General features: G+C 34.6%; 1 protein-coding gene across 2 annotated transcripts in view; it reads right to left on the bottom strand.

Moving 5' to 3' along the window:
- ARHGAP5 (Rho GTPase activating protein 5) overlaps window positions 1-23,698 on the bottom strand; it is an 88,409-nt gene that overhangs the window by 47,452 nt on the left and 17,259 nt on the right. The window contains exon 3 of one of the 2 annotated variants that reach the window (XM_063090913.1): window positions 2,416-2,563. In XM_063090913.1, coding sequence (XP_062946983.1) covers window positions 2,416-2,563 — 148 coding nt within the window. The remainder of the gene's footprint in view (window positions 1-2,415; window positions 2,564-23,698) is intronic. The other variant, XM_063090914.1, reaches the window with a different exon arrangement.

Below are 23,698 nucleotides of genomic sequence, written 5' to 3'. Positions count from 1 at the left end.
TACTATACAAACTTCCAGAAAATAAACTCCATCTATGATGCTAGCTTTACTCTGATATCAACCAAAGACACTGCAAGAAAACTATAGACCAATATCCTTCAGGACGCGGAATCCTTAATATTTTAAAAAACTGACCCGGCAGTATATTAAAAGAATAAAACACTATGACTGAGTGTTGTTTATCCCCTGGATGCAAGATTAGTTTAACATTTGGAAATCAATGAACATAATTCATCGCCTCAATAGATGCCAAAAAAAACCCAACCAAAAATGAACATCTATTTTGGATAAAAACTCTGAGCAAACTAGGAATAATAGGGTACTTTCTCAAGGTGATAAAAAGCATCTACAAAAATCCAACAGCTAACAATACACTTAATAATGAAAGACTAGATGGTTTTTGGCGTGATAAAAATGTTCTATATCTTGATATTGTGGCAGTTTCATAACCACAGTTACCAAAACTCATACTGTATAATTAAAATTGGTGAGTTTTATTGTATGTAAATTATACCAATAAAGCTGATTTTTAAAACTACCATATTTTCTTCAGCATTATGCAAAAAAGTTGTCTTTTAAGCAAAAGGGCTGAATATAACAATAACAAAAGAAGTACTGACCACTGATATCACTATATCTAAGGATCTATGAAGAGCAAAATACAACTTTTAAGTAATGGGTATCTGCAATAAAAATACACAAGTTGAACCTCAAACATAAAGTTGAACTTCAAACATAAGAGGGCTGTCCACGGTGAGAGTTGAAAATTCAACTCTTAAGCAACTGGAATTTCTGCCAAAACTGCTTAGCAGTTTTAAAATCAGTAATAAAATCAAGCAATATACTACGACGACGGCAAAAGAACTAGCTTTAATCTTTTATTCTATTCTTGTAGTCTTACGGTACTTCAGTATATTTCTACCAAAGCACTTAAATACATACATTACCAGTGAGCTGACCTGAAATAATTCAAGTTGTTAGGAACTGGACAAGAACCTCATTTTATCTTACACTTGAAATTCATTTTCCTCAAACCAAACAATTCATCTACTATGGAAATATTCAAAACATAGGAGTTTTTAAATTATAATAATGTACAAAATGCTAATCCATCATTATTTGATTGTTTTTCTATCACTAAAAAGTATTTTCTAATTGCTCAGTTGTATCCATAAGGCCTAATAACATTACGAGAAAAAGAAAATTCTTTAAATTCAAAGCAGAAAGCTAATATAAGAATACTTGCATTTCTATTATGTTAAAGATGGAAAGAAACATAAGCATAAAATTTGCCCTATAGACACTTCTCAAATATTTATTGAAGGACAAATTAAATGATTAAGGGCACATCCAAATGTAGGTTAAATGAATAAGACTTATTAACTAAAGGACACAGATATATGCTACTGAAACTATAATACTAGGGGTTAACAGTATGTCCCCACATACTACCCCCTTATTAAAAATGAAAATCAGCATTCCTCACCAAATAGACAATCCAATATGCATAAAACTTAGCTGATAATCAGACAAAAAGGTAAGACGTACATCTAAGAATGAGCATAATTTTTTAAATAGAATGTGGATATCCTAGTTTGTTTTTTAAACAATGCTTGTTTATCAAGAGATCATTAAGAACAAATAAAGCTAAAACCGATTAGCTTATGTTTTCAAACCACTAAAATTTGTAGTCCATTCAATCACTAGGTTTCACAATTAACTAGTGGTCATTTTAAATGCACTCAGCACGATAATCTTTTGTGCCTCTATCACTCACCTCTGAGGGGCCCAATCTTCATTTTTTTCAGTTTTAACAGTTTACATTAGGCAAAGTAACATAAGAGCTGGCTTGTTTCTAAAATAGTGAAGATATCTATACATTCCTTAAAAATACAGCTCAAGCCAAATAAATCACATCAAGTTGTAACTGCTGAATAAATAGTAACATTACAAATAGAACAGGCTACACCTTTCATGTATCTATAATTATTGATCTAAGTTTTAAAAGAAAAATCGTGTGTAAAACAGGTAATACAAATAAATAGTATTGGACATAAAAATATTAAAAACTTTCAAATTATTGATTCAAAACATAACTCTCTCTTAAATAGCATAATTTAATAATTAAGTTACCCTAAATTCCAAGATAAGTTTAACATTTTAGCATTCAACTTAGCCATTTATTAGGTGCAAGAGAAGTCCAACAAAAAGCATTACTGGTCAAACAATAAAACTTCTTTCAATTATCAGATCGTTACCTTCAGAGTTAATACTCAAGAAAATCAATCCCAACAATGAGAACCACATACCTATTTCAAAATTTAGCTTTAACGAATTCCAAACATTTGACAAACTGTTGGCGTAGCAAAAGCAAAAATTCAAATCAAATCTCTTGCAATGATACTTCTAGCCTACCTGTATCTTCAATAAATTCCACACATTTTTCAACAAATAGTGGTATAGGCTTCTCAGCTGTAACCAGATCCTGGAGGGGCATCCCAAAGTAATTACTTTCCCAATTTCTACGTGTTGGTGGATTGAAGTTCTTAGTTTTCTTCTTCTGCTATAAGAAAACATATTCAAGTTAAAATTATTAAAATTAATTTCCTTCAGAATAACACGAATATTAAGCAATGTAAATACAGTCTGGATCAAAAGAAATACTTAAAAACCACACCTAACCTAAATGTCCATCAATATGGGACTCGTTAAATAAATTCTGCCAGAACCAGCAATTTTGAGAAACGGATAGAGACAAAAGTGAACAGGAAAAAAAAAAAAAGACTAACTAGAAGAAAATGTTCTCTTTGGAAAATAACAGAAGACCAGATAGGCAGGGAGAGATCAGAAAAGATTATTTTTTCAATGCCAACATAAGGGACAAACTAGGTGTCAACAATGCCTGATTCAGTTTAGGGGTGGTCTGTTAATTTTATTTGGTCTTTGAGACAGGTCCAACTGAGTTTTTGTGCATACCTATATTTGTAAGAACATAATATAACTTTGATTATTGATTATACAACAAGGCTATGTAACTCCATGAACTTTCAGTACCATCATTATCCCTTCCTATTTTCCATTGTCTTCCTATCTACTGACTCTATTTCTTAAATATTAAGATAATTTTCACAAATAACGTGTAAAACATTTTCACAATAGTAAAAAAAATTAAATAAAAATTTTCCATTTAACTTCAATCTAGCATTATAGAGAAAATGGGTTAACATCTCAAAAACCTAAGGAAGTACTAAGTGGAATTAAACTGTTGAGATTCTGACTCAGTCTTTCTGGAGCAGGCTATAGCAAGCATCTCCATAGATGATTCTATTGTGCAAGCCCAGTTAAGAATCTCTGAAGTATGGGAAAATGAGAACATTTTCAGAAGTTCAAAGAGGATGTTAGAGTATTTTTGACAGCCCTGGTTCCTTTTTCAGTCTAATTTTATGTACAAATTTTTATTTTCTCTGGTATAAATCATAAATCTATTCTCGTTTGTCATAAGTATCACTACCAGCTTACAAATAGGACAAAAACATCATTTCTAATCAGAAAAGTGTGTATGTGTGAGTGTATACAAAGGAGGGAACACAGGTACAGCTTTCAATGCCTAAAACATTTCAATACCTAAAACTTCATCTTAGTTTCCCATTCTTTCTGTTAGAGTCTTTGCTTTGGACAAATCCTTCAATGTATTTTTCTAAGACTCTGGATATGTTGAATATTTTAAGTCTTTTTCAATTTCAGGTTGCTCCATCCAGCCAACTGCCAGAGCTCATGAAATCTAACTTCTAAATCTCTGGAGATTCAGATTATACACAATTCTGGTATGCACTGACTACACACAACATAACTAGGTGTCTGAAATGTTGTCAACAGGGCATTGGAGTGTTTGATCTGGCTCAAGAACTAACCCATTAAGTCAAATGGTGTAGGATTCTTACTCCTTAAATGATCCCTCTACTCATACAACCACCAAAACAGAACAATGTACAAAGAAGTAGAAATGAAAAGACTATAACCTCAAGGCTGAGGTATGGGTATGGTGACTGAGTCCTCTTGTTTCTGAAGAGCACTAAGGTGCTTTGCAGTCTGAAAACTACTAGCAGCATTATCATTTGTTTAGAAAAGTAAAAACTCAGGCAGAGATGATTTTTTGTTTAGAGAGAGAACACGGTGGTAAAAGATTACACAAATTACTTCCAGCTCAGCTCTTTCTCCTGACTTCTAGACTAACATAAAACATCCTGACATCTTCACTTGAAAGTCTAAGAAATTTCTTTCTTTTTTTTTTTTTGACCGGTAAGGGGATCACAACCCTCCGCACGGGGTCATCTGCACCGTGCTCAGCCAGTGAGCGCACCAGCCATCCCTATGTAGGATCCGAACCTGCAGCCTCGGCGCTACCAGCGCTGCACTCTCCCAAGTGAGCTATGGGGCCGGCCCAGAAATTTCTTTCTTTAAATGTCCAAAACTCCTGACACTTGCCTTAAAATTTGTTCTATCTTCAGCCTTCTCCATCACAGCTGTTGGCAATCCCATCCTTTCTGTTGTTCAGGATAAAAATCTTGCAGTCATCTTTAGTCATCTTTTTCTCTCAAAGCCTTCTTCCAGCTATTAAGCAAATGTGTAGATACACAATCTAACTACTTCTTACTGTCTTCAACTGTTAACCTCCTGGTCCATGGAACTATCATCATTTCACATGTCTGGATTACTACATCAATTACTTAATACCCCCTGCTTCTACCACCATCCAGTATTGGCCATTCTCAACAGAGAAGCCAGAATGATGTTGGCTCCCTGAATAAATGGCCTGCAATGCCATATTCAATATGTATGCCTTGCATTCTGCTCCTTTATATTCTGACTTCATTTCCCTCTAGTTTCCTCATCATTTACTCCCTTTTTCCAGCCACATGGCTTCCTTGCTATTTTAACATGCTAGGAATGCTCTTGCCTTACAACTTTTGTATTAGCTGTTCCCTTTTGTTCTCAATGAGGCTTACACTGACTACCCTACTAAAAATTGCAATCCTTACCACTTGAGTTTGAGGGAAAAAAAAAAAAGAAAATTGCAATCCTGCTGTTGTCATCCCCAGCCTTTCCCCTGTATTCCCAATCCCTTTTATCCTACTTTTTCTCCACACAATATAATTTACTATGTTTTTTGTTTTTTTTTTATCCTCTGCTACAACTTAAGACCTACACGAGGGCAAGAATTTTTATCTGCTTTGTTCATCAACATACCCCAAAGATCTGGAAGACTATGTGAAAGAAATTAGTACAAATGGTTCAGAAAGATATTTGAGGTCTCTTCTAAAATAATAAGCTTAATTTGTAGAATGAATGATCTAACCATCTATTAAGAAAGATAAATAACAAGTAAGTAAATCATCAAGTTAGAAACCTATCATGCTGACCTCAGTAAGCTTCAAACAATCTTAAAAGTATCCAGGCAGAAGAAACAACCAACCAAAAGCAGGGGGGAAATATCAGGCAGCCTCAGAGTTCTCAGGAAAACTGAAAGGCAGAGATTCATCTACAGGAATATTCATAGGAAAAGAATACATCAAGAATTCTTTACTTAGCCAATATGTCATTCAGGTGTGTACAACCAGGAACTATAAATTTTTTTTTAAAAAGTAGTTCTCAAATAAGTAAGTTATATTTAAATTACAGCACTCTCAAACCCCTTCTGAAAAATTCCAAGCACATGATGAAACATCAATAAAAAAGAATTTATATTTGGAGAATTTGTGCTATGAAAAACTTAAGACTGAATGAACACTGTAAACAGTAAACATAAAACTAATTCTAAATACCAGTGGTATGGCTAATAAATAAAACATAACATAATTTTGTAGGTAAAGCTACAAAATGTAAAAACAATTTGATAATAGGCCAGAACCCAAAACTTCAACCTACCCTAAAAAAGGGGATGGGATATAAGAAAAAATGTAATTATGTTAGTGTACAACCATATACTATGGGGGGGAGGGTAGTGGAGTGAGGATGAAAAACTGTAAAAGGGGTGGCTTAATATAATAAAAATAAGCAGCACATAAATGAACAGTTCTTCATTTTTCTATTTTTTTGCTAATGAAGAAGAATAAAAAGTAGAAAACAAGAAAAAAGCAAACTGAAACTTATAAAAATAAATATAATGAAATAAGATCAGCTATAAAAAAAAAAGATTCTCAGACTTGGTATAAAACTAAACCCATTAACCACATGCCATTTAAACAAAAGACTCCAAAGAGCCGAAAATAAAAAGATGAGCAAAAGTAATGATGTTTTGTTTTTAAAAGAGCAATGTTAACATTGGAGTTGTCTTCAAGGAAAAATGTCCTAAACTATACAAAGAGACTCACTTGACAACTTATCCAGAACTCAATCCACCAAGTAGCAACAACAAATTATAGAAGAAATAAGTAAACATCTATGGAAACAGAATAAGAGTTAGAATTTTTAAATGATCTTCTTTAGCCATTGTCAGCTCAGGCACACCAAAATTAATGATAATAAAGACTTGAATCCCACTACTGCGTATATATCCAGAGAAAATGAAGTCAATATACTGAAAAAACACCTGTATTCCCATGTGCATCTCAACACTATAATAGCCAAGAGATGGAATCAACCTAAATGCCCACTAACAGATGAATGGATAAGAAAAACTGTGGTATATGTACACAATGGAATACTGCTTAGCTATTTAAAAAAATGAAATCCTGTCATTTGCAGCAACATGGATGGAACTGGAGGTCGTGGTGTTAAGTGAAGTAAGCCAGGCACAGAAAGACAAATACCATATGATTTCACTCACACGTGGAAGTAGAGAGTAGAATAATTGTTACCAGAGTCCGGGAGAGGAGGGGAAGTGGTGAATTAACAGTAGAAAGCTATGCTATCTTCCCTAAGTGAATCAATGTACCATATATGTGTGTACTGGAACAACACACTGTACCTCGTAAATATGTACAAATGTTAAAAATTTTTTTAAAGGTTGATTTTAATAGATTTACATATACTGACATACATTATATAAAGTTTAAGAATAGTGTAAACAGTATAATCCCATTTCTGTAAAAATAAGTCATTTATGCTGATATACACAGGTACTTCAAAAAGTTCGCAGAAAGATTTGTATTATCTTTTAATTCTATTTTTTCACGAACTTTTTAAAGTACTCTAGTAAAATACAGCAAAAATTAAAAAACAAATACCATTCACAATGGTTCTCTGGGTCTGCAATGGGGGTGTAAAGGGAAAGAGAAAGAAAAGAATTTTCACTGTAAGTAATATGTTTTCTTTTGTAAAGTAAAATGTTTTGGTAAGAATAAAGATTATTTGTGTAGCCAGAAAAAAAGTTAAGACTTTTAAAATCACATCTATCATATATAAATTTTAATCCTTCTCTTTCCAAAAAGGAAAGTGATCAGAAATCAAATTTTCCCCCAATGGCTTCCAATTTTAGTTTTCTCTAGTCACTCTGTCCCACACTCAAGAGATACTCGAAATATTTCAGCATATTCTGCAATTGAAGAAATCCATGTAACTACAAGCACCACCTCCCCTCTCCCTTCCTAATGTCATCAAATCACATTTCACTGAGAAGTAGAAAAGATAGAAACTCCCTCATCTTATGTTTCCTCCATGACCAACCAACCTACCTGTTTCATTTTTTCCTTCCTATAACTGAAGTACATTTATATATGCCACCACACCCCTGCCCCCACCTAAATCCTTCAGTTCCCTTTCCTCTCTTACTTCTGCACTCCTTCACAGTTACACTTATTCCCCATCCTTTTGTCCCTCAATTTGTCCCTCTCCTGGGTCAGCTTATAAACATATACTCTCTAATCTCTTTCATCTTTCAAAAATGAACACAAAAACCCTCCTTTGATCCCACACTGCCTTCTAGTTACTGCCCCAATTCTTGATCCCCTTCACAGCAAAACTTCTTAAGTTACCTATATCCTCCCTGTCTCTATTTTTCACATTCCATTCAATCTTCAACCCACTTCCATCTGGTTTTTCCTACCATTCCACTGAATTGCTTGTCAAGATCAGATAGATACTTCTACGCTATCAAACAAAAAAAAGAAACTTTTCTCTTCATCTTCATGAGCTCTTAGCAACATTCTTTCTTGAACCTCCTCCTTAAATATTTGCTCTTTTGGCTCCTGTATCATTACTCTTTACTAGTTTTTCTCTTTTCTCAAAAAGACTCCTTTTTCAGGCTCAACTACCAACAGCTCTTCCTCTTTTACCCAAACTGAGTTCTGAGTTCTTTGTTCTCTAGCTGTACTGTGCCATTACGTGAACTTATCTAATCCCGCAACTTTAAATCCTTTTACATCCTAACTCTTCCTCTGAGTACCAGATTCGTAATCTAATTTTTAGACTATTGGACATTTTCACTTGGATGTCAACATAGATATTTTAAACATAACATAAAAAGTACAAAACAGATGTCTTGATTCCCTCTGGTCTGAAAGCTTTCACCCTTGGTCTTTGCTATCTCATTAAATTTACCCAGTTGCTCAAACCATAAATCTAGGAAACAACCTTGCTTTTTCCTTCTCCCTTACTCCTCACTATCAGTCATTTAATTAATAGCACATACAAAATAATATGTAATTAAGTGTCAAAAAAACTAAATGTAAGGCTTAAATCCACACTTCAAAAGGTAGACCTTACACAGGAAGGAACAAGGTGAGGGACATTTCAGGAATTTAGAAAGGACCTAGTCTGTAAGTAATCTATTCATCTAAACATATGGATGCCTAACTCTATGTAAGGCCTCAGAATCATTAGAAACTGCCATTTATTCACTGATTACTAAATTTAGGCACTTTATAATACTATGTGTATAATCTTAACCTTCACAACAGTTATGAGATAGCTACTATTTTGCATCTATTTTGACATACCTACAACTGGAATATGTGTAGGAATAATTAATGAGGGTAGAAAGGTAGGCAAGGTCCACACTGCAGATAGCTCTGGGTACCTAACAGAGGGATTTGAACTTTATAGAGAGGCTACAAATATATTTTGCCGAGGGACCAGGTACTTCTATTTTAATACTATCCCTCACAAAGCAACATAAAGAACAGTTTGAAGTAACGGTGAACAGGACAGGGAAACTTAATTAAAAAGTTACTGTACCACAAATACTGGTGAGGATGTGAAGAAACTGGATCCATCATACATTGCTGGTGGGAATTTAGAATGGTACATCCCGCTATGGAAAACAGTTTAGCAGTTTAAGACTAAATATGAAATTTCCACGCAATCCAGCAATTGCACTCTTGGGCATTTATCCCGGAGACATAAAAACTTATGTTCATATAAAATCCTATACTCGAATGTTCATTGTTACTTTAATTCATAACAGCCAAAGACTGGAAACAACCTGATGTTCTTCAACCAGTTACAATACAAGAGGTCTTCCAAAAGTCCATGGAAAATATGTATAGTGAAAATACTATTGCATGAATTACAAAATTTTTTTGTACCAAAATAAACTTGTACTAACTTGCTATAACATGTCTGAACAGGATCTAGTTTGAGGCACTTAGAAGGATAAGACATCATTTTAAAAAGAGCTCCTATTGGAGGAAAATGAATTCTGCTAAAATCGAAGCAAGTCAAACATCAAATTTATGGTAAAGCTTGGGGTGGAAGAATGATGAAATCATTGATGTTTTACGAAAAAGTTTATAGGGACAATGGCACAAAGAAATCTGCAGTCACAAATGGATAACTCATTTTAAGAAGGGACGAGACAGAGTTGAAGAAGTAGCACACAGCGGCACACCATTCACATCAATTTGCAAGGAAAAAATCTTGTTCATGCCCTAATTGAAGAGTCCCAACGATTAACAGCGTACACAATGGCCAACACCACAGACATCTCGATTGGTCCCGCTTACACAATTCTGACTGAAAGACTACAGTTGAGGAAACTTTCTGCTTCATGGGTGCCAAAACTGTTGCACCCAGATCAGCTGCAGACAAGAGTAGCACTTTCAATGGAAATTTTAAACAAGTAGGCTCAAGATCCTGAAGCATTTCTTCAGAGAACTGTAATAGGAGATAAAACATAACTTTACCGGTACAATCCTGAAGACAAAGCACAATCAAGGCAACGATTAATAAGAAGTGGAAGTGGTCCAGTCAGAGAAAGAGGGAACCAGTCAACAGCAAAGGTCATGGCAACAATTTTTAGGGATGCTCAAGGCATTTTGCTTGTTGACTATCTGGACAGCCAAATAACGCTTACTGTGAGAGTGTTTTGAGAAAGTTAGCCAAAGCTTTAGCAGAAAAAAATGCCAGGAAAAGCTTCATCAGAGAGTCTTTCTCCATCACAACAATGCTCCTGCTCATTCGTCTTGCCAAACAAGGGCATTTTGTGAGAGTTTCAACGGAAAATCATTAGGCATCTGCCTTACAATCCTGATTTGGCTCCTTCTAAATTTTTTCCCCTAATCTTTAAAAATGTTTAAAGGGCTGCCATTTTTCTTCAGTTAATAACATAAAAAAAATGTAAATATTGCCATGGTTAAATTCTCAATACCCTCAGTTCTTTAGGAATGGACTAAATGGCTGGTTATCATTGCTTACAAAAGTGTCTTTAACTTGATGGAGTTCATGTTGAGAAATAAAGTTTATACCTTTTATTTTTATTTTTTAATTCCATTTTCCCACAATTTTTAAAAAATCTCCTCGTATCGATGCTCCTTGATTTACAATGGGGTTATGTCCCAATAAATCCATCATAAGTTAAAAATGCACACCTAACCTACTAATCATAGCTTAGTCTAGCCTAACTTAAACGTGCTAAGAATACTTAACATTAGTCTATAGTTGGGCAAAATCATCTAACACAAAGCCTATTTTATAAATAAAGTGTTGACTATCTCATGTAACTTAACTGAATACTGTACTGAAAGTATGAAGCAGAATAGTTGTCTGGGTACTCCAAGTATGAATACAGATTCTACTGAATGCATATTGCTTTTATACCATCTTATAGTTGAAAAATCTTAAGTCAAACCATTTTTATATCCATACCATGGAATATTACTCAGCAATAAAAAGAAACATACAAATTGAATAAACCTCAAGGGAATTATGCTGAGTGGGAAAAAAAAAGGCCAATTTCAGAAAATTTTATATACTGTATAATCCCATTTATATAACACTCTAGAAATGATAAAATTATACAAATGGGAAACAGATTAGTGGTTGCCAGGGGCTAGAGATGTAGAAGGGAGTGAGAAGGAGCAGGGTGTGATTATAAAAAGACAACACAAGGGATCCGTTGGTGATGAAACTTTTGCATCTTGACTGGTGGTGGATACACAAACCTGCACATGTGAAAAACTGCATAGAACTAAAACACATACACAAATGAATACAAGTAAAACTCAGGAAATCTAAATAAGATCTGTGGATCATATTATTAATGTCATTACCCTGGTTGTGATATTGTACTACATTTTTTAAAGATGTTACCATCATGGAAAACTGGGCAAGGGGTACGTGGGATCTCTGTTGTTATTTCTTACAATGGCATGTGCATCTACAATTATCTTAAAATAAAATGTTTAATTTTTAAAAAGATCATTACAATAATCCAAGTAAGAAGTAATGACAACTTCAACTAAGACTATGACAATGAAATAGAAGTTCTGTAGCAGAACAAAGAGCAGCCAAGTATGATAAATGGCAATAGCATGTAGCTCTGACCCACAGTAGCATCTTCCTGAAAATACATTCTTACCCAACCATTGTGAAGATAGGGAAGTAAAGCTATGACCTATGAGGAAAAACCTGCCTTTCCTATTGAAAAGATATAAACACACCTTGTATGACTGATTTACAGAAACTTGTAGCAATTCCTTAAACACCACATTCTGCTATACCGTGGTTTCTCAACTTCAGCATTATTGATATTTTGGGCTGCATAATCCTTTCTCATGGGAAATGACCTGAATTCTTGACTGAATTCTTGAATGTTTAGCAGCACCCTTGGCTTCTACCCACTAGATGCCAGTAGCAACCTCCCACATCCAGTTGTGACAGCCAAAAATATCTCAAGACATTGTCATATGCCCACCGGAGGGCAAAATTGGCCCTGGTACAGAACCACTATGCTAGGCCAGGAAAAACAAGAACCAAGAACTCAAATTTGAGAAATGGCTACAGATACATTCCTGAGCAGATTGAGAATTTTAACTTTAAAAAATCTGAGAAACACTACTGTTGGGTATACAAATGATAATCATAATGGCCCCAAAAAAGTTCATAGTGTAATGAGAAAAACAAAAATTATTAAATAACCATCTAAAGCAATTACTTTAGGTGAGAAGAAGTAATACACCACAGTATAACTCATCACTGTAAGACAGAAGCTTTTAGTGAAAGCCAGGCCTCTATGAAGGTTTATTTAATCCCTTTTTCAAGCCTATAAAAGCTGTTGGTACTGGCTAAGAAACACACTTCAGAATACAGGAAACTTATGAAGGCTCTCTCACACCCTTTAAGCTAACACTAGGTAAAACAAGGGAAGAGAAAATAACTGAGGGTAAATAACCGTGGTCTGGGTTCTTGTATACACAAATCAGGCAAACTGCTTCTAGCCTCAATTCAACAAACTATTCTCTAAGGTGACATCTTACTAAAAAGCATTTCAACATACTATATTATCTATCTAGCAGATATTTTATTAATGCCATTAGTAACTAATAAAAATAAACGTGGAGTCACCTGCAGAGGGTACTAGCAAAACATCTAGCTACACAGTGAATGCGTGGATGTCTACCCAGCTTCCCTAAATATATATTTTCAAGTATATTCAAATGAAAATAAGTCTTATATTATACCTAGCATTTCATTCTTAGAACCATTGTAGCTACCTCTGGTTCCCATTTCATGTTAGGTACTCCCTTACTCTAATGTCTACCAATCAGAGCCTTAGTAAAGAATAAAGAAAAATTTCTGTGTGTCTTCCTCCTCCCTCACATCTTAAACAGGAGGTTCAAAGGCCTTCAGGAGATACATAAAACCCTTAAAACACCAGTAAAGTTTTGTGCATGTGCATTTTTCTATGGAAAATAGTCAAACCTTTCCTCAGATTTTCAAAGGTTAAGAGCAATTTCCAAAAAGTTCAACAATTACTTCACAAAAAGTATACAAGGTATACCTTTTATTTGGACAAAGATACAATCAGAAGATCACTTTTGTCACACTCTTGTATTTTGTTCTAAGGACTGGAAACATCAAAAATTACACTTTAAAAAAATCAGTCCTCCTATCCTCTGGGGTTTCTCTTCTTTAAAAGTAACAGATTAAGCCCTATTTATTTGAGTATTCCTTCACAACTTCAACTGAGATGACAGGAAAACATTACAGAGCTAGAAATCATAAAACTGTATCTACTGTAAAATAACTTCTAGAATTAAGTGAGACAATTTGTAGTATATCAAATTTTGGAGTACATAAAATTGACAATCCCATAAATTTACTTATCACCTTACAATGGTAACAAGTGTCCATTGATATAATAAGAACATAATACTCTAGGTTATAGGAGTTAAATGCCTCTGTGACACATATTAACTAAATATAACTTAACAATTACAATTAATCTGTTGCAGAAATGAGTAACTTCAATAATTTGTACTATGCTAGTTTTTGCTAAACATTCAATATGCTGCTATGAATGCTAAGGAAAAAAGCAAAGTTTGAATAGATAGCCACACTGAAGAAATTTACCTCTGCCAAATTACTTTCAAATTAGTAAAAAGCATGCCACTGACACAATCTCTTAAATTAAGTCTCATTAAAACACATCAGAAACACACTTTAAAATTAACTACTCTAGGGAGAAATTCATAAAGGGCCACAAAAAAAATGTTTACATTGTGTAATGATGTAAAAAAAAAAAAAAAAAAATTCAACCATCTAACTACATATCAACCTGGATTTGGAAAGCAATAAATCATGGTCAAGCACCCACCACAGAGCAAAATCAAAGAAACAGCAAATAATAAACTAGGCAGAAATACTTGCAGTTTGTATATCGACACTATTATAAATTGATATAGCCAGCACCAGAAATGCTACTAAAGAAAGCAATTTTAACTCTATAAGAAATTACAACAACACCATAGATCTAGTTAATCAATCAGAGTAGACCAATTTAGCCAATTAGCTGGTAAGAGAGCAATAGAAATGGTTATTAAAGAAAGCTTCAGGGCATGAAGCTGAGGGCCAACCCCTCTGCCCCCGGGCATGTCAGTTGCGGGCAGAGGAGTCCTCAGACTTGGAGCTAAGGGCTACTACCCCCTCTGCCCAACCAGGCGTACCATGGGGCCCACTGGAGCTGAGGGCCACCCTCTCTGCCTGCAACCAGGCAAAGAGCATGCCAAAAACACCACTCCCACACAGGTGGCCTACCACAGCCATCGCCATAGTCACAGTTGCTGCAAAAGTGGCTAGACACCACAGCAGTACCCACAGCCATCATGCAGGTGGTCCGCCAGACACTCGAATGCCCTGACATAAGGAGAGTCACCAGCGGAGACCAAAAAAGAAGTAGACATCTCTCTCCACAAAGCCCACACTCCAGAGTAACAGAAGAAACATCTGCTCTACGATAACAGTAGGGGATCTGAACCCCTCCTCTCTCAGAATTGAAGAGATCACCTAGGCTACAAATCAACAGAGAAACCATTAATCTTTCAGAAGGAGAGAACAAATCTATGGTGATAAGATGGGGGATGGGGAAAGACTGGATAAGTAACATAAAGTACAATATGTAATAATGAATATGCTAATGATATTGATTTGACCAACATATGTTGTACACAGGTGATGATAGTCAACGCTGTACCCCAAAATATGTATAATTATGCTTCAATAAAAAACAAAGAAAGAAAGCTTCAGTAAATGTTTTGCAGGTAAGATGACAAATATGAGAAAGAACCAGCTGCTCTGCTAAAATCAGTTTTATTCAACTGATTTCCTTGAGAGCAGAGCCAATGACCACTTGTATTAGTTTCTAACAGTGTTCAGGCATAAGTAGGCATTTAATAAAATTCTTGTTGAATAAAATGACAGTTGCCTTCAGTCAACATAAGTTTTAATTATTAAGTAAACACAAAAACACAGTTCTTTTATTACCCCTACAAAAACAAGGCTCTACATTTATACTGACTTCCACTGATCACAGTTCAACATACTGTCCCAGGCCATGGAGACTAACTCTAAACAAGTTACAAATCTTGTCTGTAGCAGACACTGTGGTTTTCATCCCTTAGAAATTACCCAAATTTAGGGGCGAGCCAATTTCACCCAGAGCCCTACAGTTAAAAACTCAGACTTAAACTCAATAGCATAATTCTATTCCCCTGGCCAGAGTGTACTGATCAGAAGTAAATACAGGACCCAACTCCAGATAAAGAGACTGGAAAAGATACTGGTTGAAGGTTATGAGAAAGAAGCTTTCTCCTTCTTCTAAACATATTTCCTGTACAAAGGTGACCTTCACTCTCTCTCCTAAGGGGATGTATGCAAGGCAACAGTGAATATAATGGATACCCTATGTCAACTGCCAAGAAATCTATCTAAGATACTCCCAGACAATAGGTTAAAAAAATTTTTTTAAATAGAAACTTTCAAGCAGCTCAAGACCTCATTAAATGAAGAACCCCTGCTCATTAAATGAAGTACAAGTCTACCCTATAGGATCTAAGTCCTATTCTTTCTATAGTGAGCTTTTTAAAAGCAAACTTTTATTTCTCTAAGAACTTCATTTCTCTCAGATGAGAACACTGACAATCTAATGACTATCAAGAGAGTAAGGTACACACATGAAAAGAGAAAAGCATGCTTACCTTATAACTTATGCATTTTGATATGGACAAACAACAGTTCAATACAGACATATTCATGTATTTCAGAACTTTTATATTTGGAATGAACAATTTACAGATCAAGTGAAAATGGTGGTTACCACTGTTTGGTTAACAGTATTTATTTTAAAAAGGTATTTTACTTAATAAAGACTGTGAGGTTCTAGAAGTCCAAAGTCAAATAATTCTAAACATAGACTTACTATATTCTAAAGGATCTCCTATATAATGGCATGATATCCAATCACTATTTGCTAATATCAAATTAACATCTTATGACATATTAATATTTCTCTCTTCAGTATGGTTTAAAAAAAATACCAATTTTGTTATTCTTCCCTCAAACAGGCTCCAAACCCTATTACAATTGCTACAGCAGCAGAATCTTCTCAGATATTATCTGTTAGTGGATTTAAATAGGGGAACAGTGAAATACAGAATATGGACTGGAAAGGACATTTGAGAATAAAATAGGAGTTGATAATTGCTAACACAAATAAAAGGATGAAAACATTTAGGACCTGGAAATAAGACAGGAAGACAATTTTGAAAGAAGTTAAAAATGAAAAACCATCAGAACACCAGCTCACACTAAGATACCATAAAATTTACCACGGATTTACTCTCCATCCAAAATCAAGCTGATGGCACTGAAACAGAGACTGCAGAAAAAACAAACTAGCTTAAACACAGATACACCTCAATTCATTAAACGTGTTAAAAACTGGTAATTTTATTAATACAATTTAAATGTTCTCACTGTTTCATTCTCCTAAAGCACTGTTTTTCAAACACTGGTAGGTTATAAAATCAATTCAGTAGGTCAAAACCAGCACTTCTTTTTTCACCGTAAAAGACTAGAAAATCAAAGCATTGTATACAAAATTACAGAACAATATCCCTAATGAATATCAACAAAAAAATCCTCAACAAAATACTAGCAAACAGAATCCAGCAACACATTAAAAAGATCATACACCAAGATCAAGTGGGATTCATCCCAGGGATGCAAGGATGGTTCAACACAAGCAAATCTATAAATGTGACACATCGCATCAACATAATGAAGGGAAAAAAAAACATATGATCATTTCAGTAGATGCAGAAAAAGCATTTGATAAAATTTAACACCCCCTCATGATAAAAACACTCAACAAATTAGGTATAGAAGGAATGTACCTCAACACAATAAAAGCCATATATGAAAAACCCAAAGCTAATATCATACCAAATGGACAAAAGCTGGAGGCTTTTCCTCTAAGGTCTGGAACAGGACAAGGATGCCCACTTTCCCTAATCTTATTCAAATAGTACTAGAAGTTCTAGCCAGTGCAACTAAGCAAGAGAAAGCAATAACAGGCATCCAAATAGGAAAGGAGGAAGTCAAATCATACCTGTTTGCAGATGACATAATCCTACAAAGAAAACCCTAAAGACTCCACCAAAAAATTACTAAACTGATAAATGAATTCAGTGAAGTGGCAGGTTACAAAATCAACACACAAAAATCAGTAGTGTTTCTATACACCAATAATGAAATAGCCTAAAAAGAAATCAAGAAGGTAATCCCATTCACAATAGCTACCAAAAAAATACCTAGGAATAAATTTAACCAATGAGGTGAAAGTCCTCTACAATGAAAACTATAAAACACTAATGAAAAGAATTGAAGAGTACACAAATAAATGGAAAGATATCTCACATTCACGGGTCAGAAGAATTATAATCATCAAAATGTCCATATTACCCGAAGCAAAATCTATGCATTCAATGCAATCCATATCCAAACACCAATGACATCCTTCACAGTAATAGAAACGATCTTAAAATTTGTATAGAATCACAAAAGACCCTGTATAGCAAAAGCAATCTTGAACAAAAAGAACACAGTTCTTTTTGAGTCATCATACTTCCTGACTTCAAAATATACTATAAAGCTATAGTAACCAAAACAGCATGGTATTGGCATAAAAACACACAAATTGACCAATGGAGTAGAACAGAACCCCCCCCCCAAAAAACCCACACACTTAGAGCCAACTGATTTTTGACAAAAGTGCCAAAAATATACAATGGGGAAAGGACAGCCTCTTCAACAAATGGTGCTGGGAAAACCGGATATACACATGCAGAAGATTGAAACTAGACCCCTCTCACCATACACAAAAATCAACTCAAAATGGATCAAAGACCTAAATTTTAGACCCAAAACTATGAAACTACTAGAAGAAAACTTGAGGAAATGCTACACGAAATGGGAGTGGGCAGCGCTTTTTTCAGCATAGGCAACTAAAGCAAAAACACATACATGGGACTACATCAAACTAAAAAGCTTCTGCACAGCAAGGAACACTGTCAACAAAGTGAAGAGACAACCTACAATATCGGACAAAGTGTTTGCCAACCACACATCAGACAGGAGGCTAATATCCAGAATATTTAAGGAACTTAACAGCAAAAACAAACCAATTAAAAAATGGGCAAAGGATCTGAACAGACATTTCTCAAAAGAAGACATACAAATGGCCAATGGGCACATGAAAAAAATGCTCAACATCACTAATCACCAGGGAAATGCAAATTAAAACCATGATGAGATATCATCTCACTCCAGTTAGAATGGCTGTTACCAACAAGACAAAAAAAGTAACAAATGCTGGTGAGGATGAGAAGAAAAAGGAACTGTCCTACATTGCTGGGGAGAGTGTAAATTGGTTCAGCCACTGTGGAAAATGGTATGGAGGTTCCTCAGAGAACTAAAAAGAGACCTACTCTACAACCCGGCTATCTCACTACTGGGTATATACCCAAAGGAAACGAAATCAGTATATCAAAAAGACACCTCCATGCCCATATTCATTGCAGCACTATTCACAAAAGCAAGGAGATGGAATCAACCCAAAAGTCCATCAACAGATGAATGGCTAAAAAAACTGTGATATAGATTCACAATGGAATACTACTCAGCTATTTAAAGAAATGATATCCTACCATTTGCAGCAACATAGGTGAAAGTGGAAACAATCATATTAAGTGAAGTAAGTCAGGCACAAAAAGACAAATATTGCATATTACTCATACGTGAAATCTTTTTTTTAAAAAAAAGTTCTTACAGAAGTAGAGAGTAGAATAACGGTTGCCAGAGGATGGAGGAGGGGAGAGGTGAACTAATGGCTACCAAACTAAGCTATCTACCCTAAGTTAATCATTGTGCAGTATAATACATGTATTGAAACAACATTACTGTACCCTACAAATATGTAGAAATGTTAAAATATTTTGAAGTACTGTTTTGTGAAATTTCATTTCAGTTATATAGCAATACTTATGTGTATAAAGGGTCATGATTTAAAGAGATATGTTTCACAGCTGGCTGCAATGAAGAATGTCTTAGAAGGTTTATTGCCATAATTAATGCTAAACTCATTTTGGAGTATAAAACAAAAGACAGCCAAGCTTTCTCTGATTGGCAAGAATAACAAAAAAAGCTCAGTTTAAGAGAAAAAGATCTCTGAGCCTTCCTTAGATGCCACTAATGGCCACAAGTTATTATTTTCCAGGTGTCAAGGAATCTGAGGAAAGACTCCTAGACTACTCCTGGCTCACATCTTAAAATCTAAGAATGAAGGTAAACAGAATGACTTTTTCTCCTACAGAAAAAAAGCAAAACAGTGTATAAACCCAATAAAAAATTATACAAGTACTGCATTTATCATTTGGCCCTTTATAGAAACTTTGCAAAAACCTATCCTAGATCAACAAAACCCACAGACCTCCTTTAAGAACATACTATGTTCCCTTCCACCACACACACATGCAATTCATTTAGCATTAAACACTCTCTGGTCCATCCCATCATTTCTCTCGTTAACTCCTATTCATCTATCAGATCTGACTAAAAATGATATTTTTCAAGGAGGGTCTTCTTCACTATTTAAACCAGCACATCCCAATTCAAACAGCCACATTTCAAACACTGGACACGTTCTGCTGTTATAGGTCCAAAATCCCTTATCTAAAACCCCTGAAGATGTTTTGGAATTCAAACATTTTTTAGTCACTAGCAGTAATATATGGTACAAAAACTATATACTATGTAACAACCCCAGCAAATTGTCAGTACCCTGTATTTAAACACATTATTTTCACAGTGAATTGTATGGTTATTCACTCTAACTAGGATAAACAATGATTACAGATAGATTCACATCCATTCAAGTCAGGTTCTGCCACCAATGAGAACAGATTCAAATCAAGTTGTGCTGCCATGTTCTGAAAAAACTTGGTTTTCAGAGGTTATTGGCTTTCAAAGTTGCAATTAAGGATCTGTGGACCTGTTCTTCATTTAAGATTTTTGCATGTACACTGATGAGTAAAATGGAACTATAATTTTCCTTTCTTATACCAACCTTGTCTGGTTCTAGAATTAAGAACAGGTAACTTCAGAGAATGAACTGAAGAATGTATTCCCTTGCTTTCTATTCCCTGGAACAATCTATATAACACTGGAATGACCTGTTCTTTGAAAAATCTATAAAATTATCTGTGCCTGGTAATTCTTCGTTGGGGAAACTTTACTATTTCACAATCTATTTAATAGATACAAGATTATTCAAAGCTTTCTTGTTTAGGTAAATTATATTTTTCTAGGAGTTTGTTCATTTTGTTTAATCTTTCAAATTTGTTGACATAAAACTGTTGATAGTATTCTTTATTACCTTCTTAATCTGATCTATCTGTAATTATGTCCTCCTTTTAATTCATGGTTGTTTATGCCTTCTCTTTTTTTGTTCTTATCAATCTTGCCAGAAGTTCTCTATTTTTCTAGTCTTTTCAGAGAATCAAGTTTTAGCTTTGTTGATTTCTTATGTGATAGCTATACTTCTTATCACTTTACAACTAATGTCTACATCTGCCTTCTAATTAATGTATCTGATGCCGATCTCTTCCCTGTTTGCAACCTGAAAGTCCAACACAACTTTCCTTGTGGCTCGGGCCCTGCTTAACTAACTGCTTTTGGATCTAAACTATAAACTAGCTCTTCAGTTTACTAAGACCCTTATAAATGTAACACTATTTCAACACCCCACAATTGGAACAGCTTCCTCATCAGACTTTATCTTGTTTAGTCAGTTTTATGCCTCTGTACAACTGATTTTCCCCACCTAAAATATATTTTCTCCTTCTTAAAATCCAATACAAATACTAGAAACTGATGATTTACCTTTTTCACAAAGTTTTGTGAAATTAACACCACACTCTATGGTGACCTCTTCCCATCATATATTCCCTTAAAATATTTATATTTCACTTACACTATCACAAAATAGTGTACATATTTATTTTTTATTTAACAAATTTACCATGTTCCAGGCACTGTTCTAAATAAACATTATTTCTCATAGCAGCTTTAGGCAGTATGATTATCTCCATTTTCCTAGATGGAGGTGCAGAGAGGCTATACAACTAGTAAGTGGCAGGGACTGGATTAAAACCTCAGAAGTCCACCTCTAGACTACGTGCTCTTAACTATCACTCTATGCTTCCTTTAACTGCTTTAGCAGCATTTTCCTAACCCTGCTCCAACCACAGGGTTATAGTTTCCCAAACTGACATTAAAGCTCTTTAAAGGATGCAAGTCGTCAACTTTTTATATCTTTCAATAGCTTTTTGTACAGACTTAGACATTTAGCAGGTTTTTAGTAAATGCTTACTGAAACAAAAGATAAGACAACTTACTCAAATCCAGCATACATTATGAAGAGTTTTTAGCAAAAAAGCTGTACAACAGTGCTCTAGCCATTCTGTAATGCTTAAAGGAAAAATACCATGAATATATGTTATATAAATAGTTAGCCGAAGAGAGACCCAAGTCATTTGACTATGTATACATAAATACAAAGCCCTAAAATATAACTCTGGCACAAAACTGTATCTATGAAGTTGCCCTGTAACCTGTTTACCTTTTTAAGACCACAGATCCAGAAATCAAACATTTATGTGACACCAAATTTAAAAAATTACTTATAAATCCAAAAGCTTCTAAAACATTTCTCCAATGTCCTTAGAGTTCAAATATATAAAGTATGAATCTAATAATTAAAGCAATATTATATAAAAGTACTAGGCAATTCTGAAATAGCTCTGAAAGTAAGATAGGTGAGACTACCTGTCTTCAGTTGAATGTCCCCTCAAAACTTTATCCCCACTGTAACTGTTGAGGGTGGGAAATCCTATTATGGCAATTGAAAGGTGGGGCACCTTGATTAGACTGTAAGACCACACCATAATGAATGGATTAAAAATGGTGCTCATGGGCATAGTTCTGAAGACTTTAAAAAGAGTGAATGAGGAGGTCAGTCTCTGCTCTGCCATTTTCATGATGTGATCCCCTCCTGTCACTGTCACTCCCACCAAGGCCTTCACCAAATGTGTTCCCTAGACTTTGTACTTCTAAGCCTTCAAAACTGTAAGCAATAAATTTTGTTTTCTTATAAATTACCCAGTTTTGGGTGTTTTGTTATAAGCAATAGAAACGGGCTAATACGCTACTGTATGTTTAAATTGAAAGCAGATTAAAGTATTACTTAAAACCAACTCACCACATTAGTACAAGTGAGGAAAAGACTGACAGCAAATGGAGAGAGGAATAAGTACATTATATGAAGTATTGAATGTAATAAAAATATGAACCATATACAAATGTGGAGAAAGAGAATCTAGGTCTGACATTAATTCCCATTGGTCTCTGTGGCTAGGAATAATAACAAAAATTAAAAACAAATTACTGTGTTCATTGAATTTAAGATGACAGGGATTGTAAACAGCACTATTATTTTATGTACCTCTAAAAAAGAAAGAAAAAACCCTGTGACACTTAAATTATGATACGCTATCAATTGTTAGACACATCCAGATTTCAGAAATGTGAAAAAGAAAAAAATATTTGATTTTAGAATCAATGAAATATAGTTAAGTGATTAAACAAGACAAAGCACGTGTGAAAAGACTGAATTCAACTGAAGGAACATTATTAATGTTCAATTCAAGGAACAATATCATTAATTAACTGGAATCAGGGACAATGCGAAAATCTCATAATACAAACATATGTGGCACATTTCTTCCCCTCAACGTGCTCATAGTTGAGAAATTAACACTAAAAGAGCTGTAGTAGAAATACTGAATTAGTAAAATACTCAAGTCTCCTGAATCTAGTGATTCCTTTGTTGTACATTTACCCTAAAGAATAACCCAAAAGAAAAAAACTTTTATGCAAATTGGCCATTACAATAAAAAAGATAGCAAAATTAAAAACTTAAGATGGCCATTATAATAAAAACAGATAGCAAAATTAAAAACTTAAGAAACCTAACCATCCAGTTGTGATACATTTGCTAAATAGAAAAACTATGTAATGACTAAAAGCACAATTAAAAGACTATGCAGCAATATGGAAAATACGGCTGTACAACGGCTATGAAACAGAATATTTTTGTTCTTAGGGAATATACAATGAAGTATTTAATTTTAATGTCAAAAAGAGTCCAATATCTCCAACTTAATCTCAAAGGGCTCAAGAAACAAACACAACTAAACCCACACACACACACACACACACACACACACACACACACACACACACACACACACACAATATCTCCAACTTAATCTCAAAGGGCTCAAGAAACAAACACAACTAAACCCACACACACACACACACACACACACACACACACACACACACACACACACACACACACACACAC

Source organism: Cynocephalus volans, chromosome 3 (genome assembly GCF_027409185.1).
Source record: "Cynocephalus volans isolate mCynVol1 chromosome 3, mCynVol1.pri, whole genome shotgun sequence".
NCBI classification, from domain to species: Eukaryota; Metazoa; Chordata; class Mammalia; order Dermoptera; family Cynocephalidae; genus Cynocephalus; species Cynocephalus volans.
Note: the sequence above shows the minus strand (reverse complement) of the source record. Positions and strands in the feature narration are given on the sequence as shown.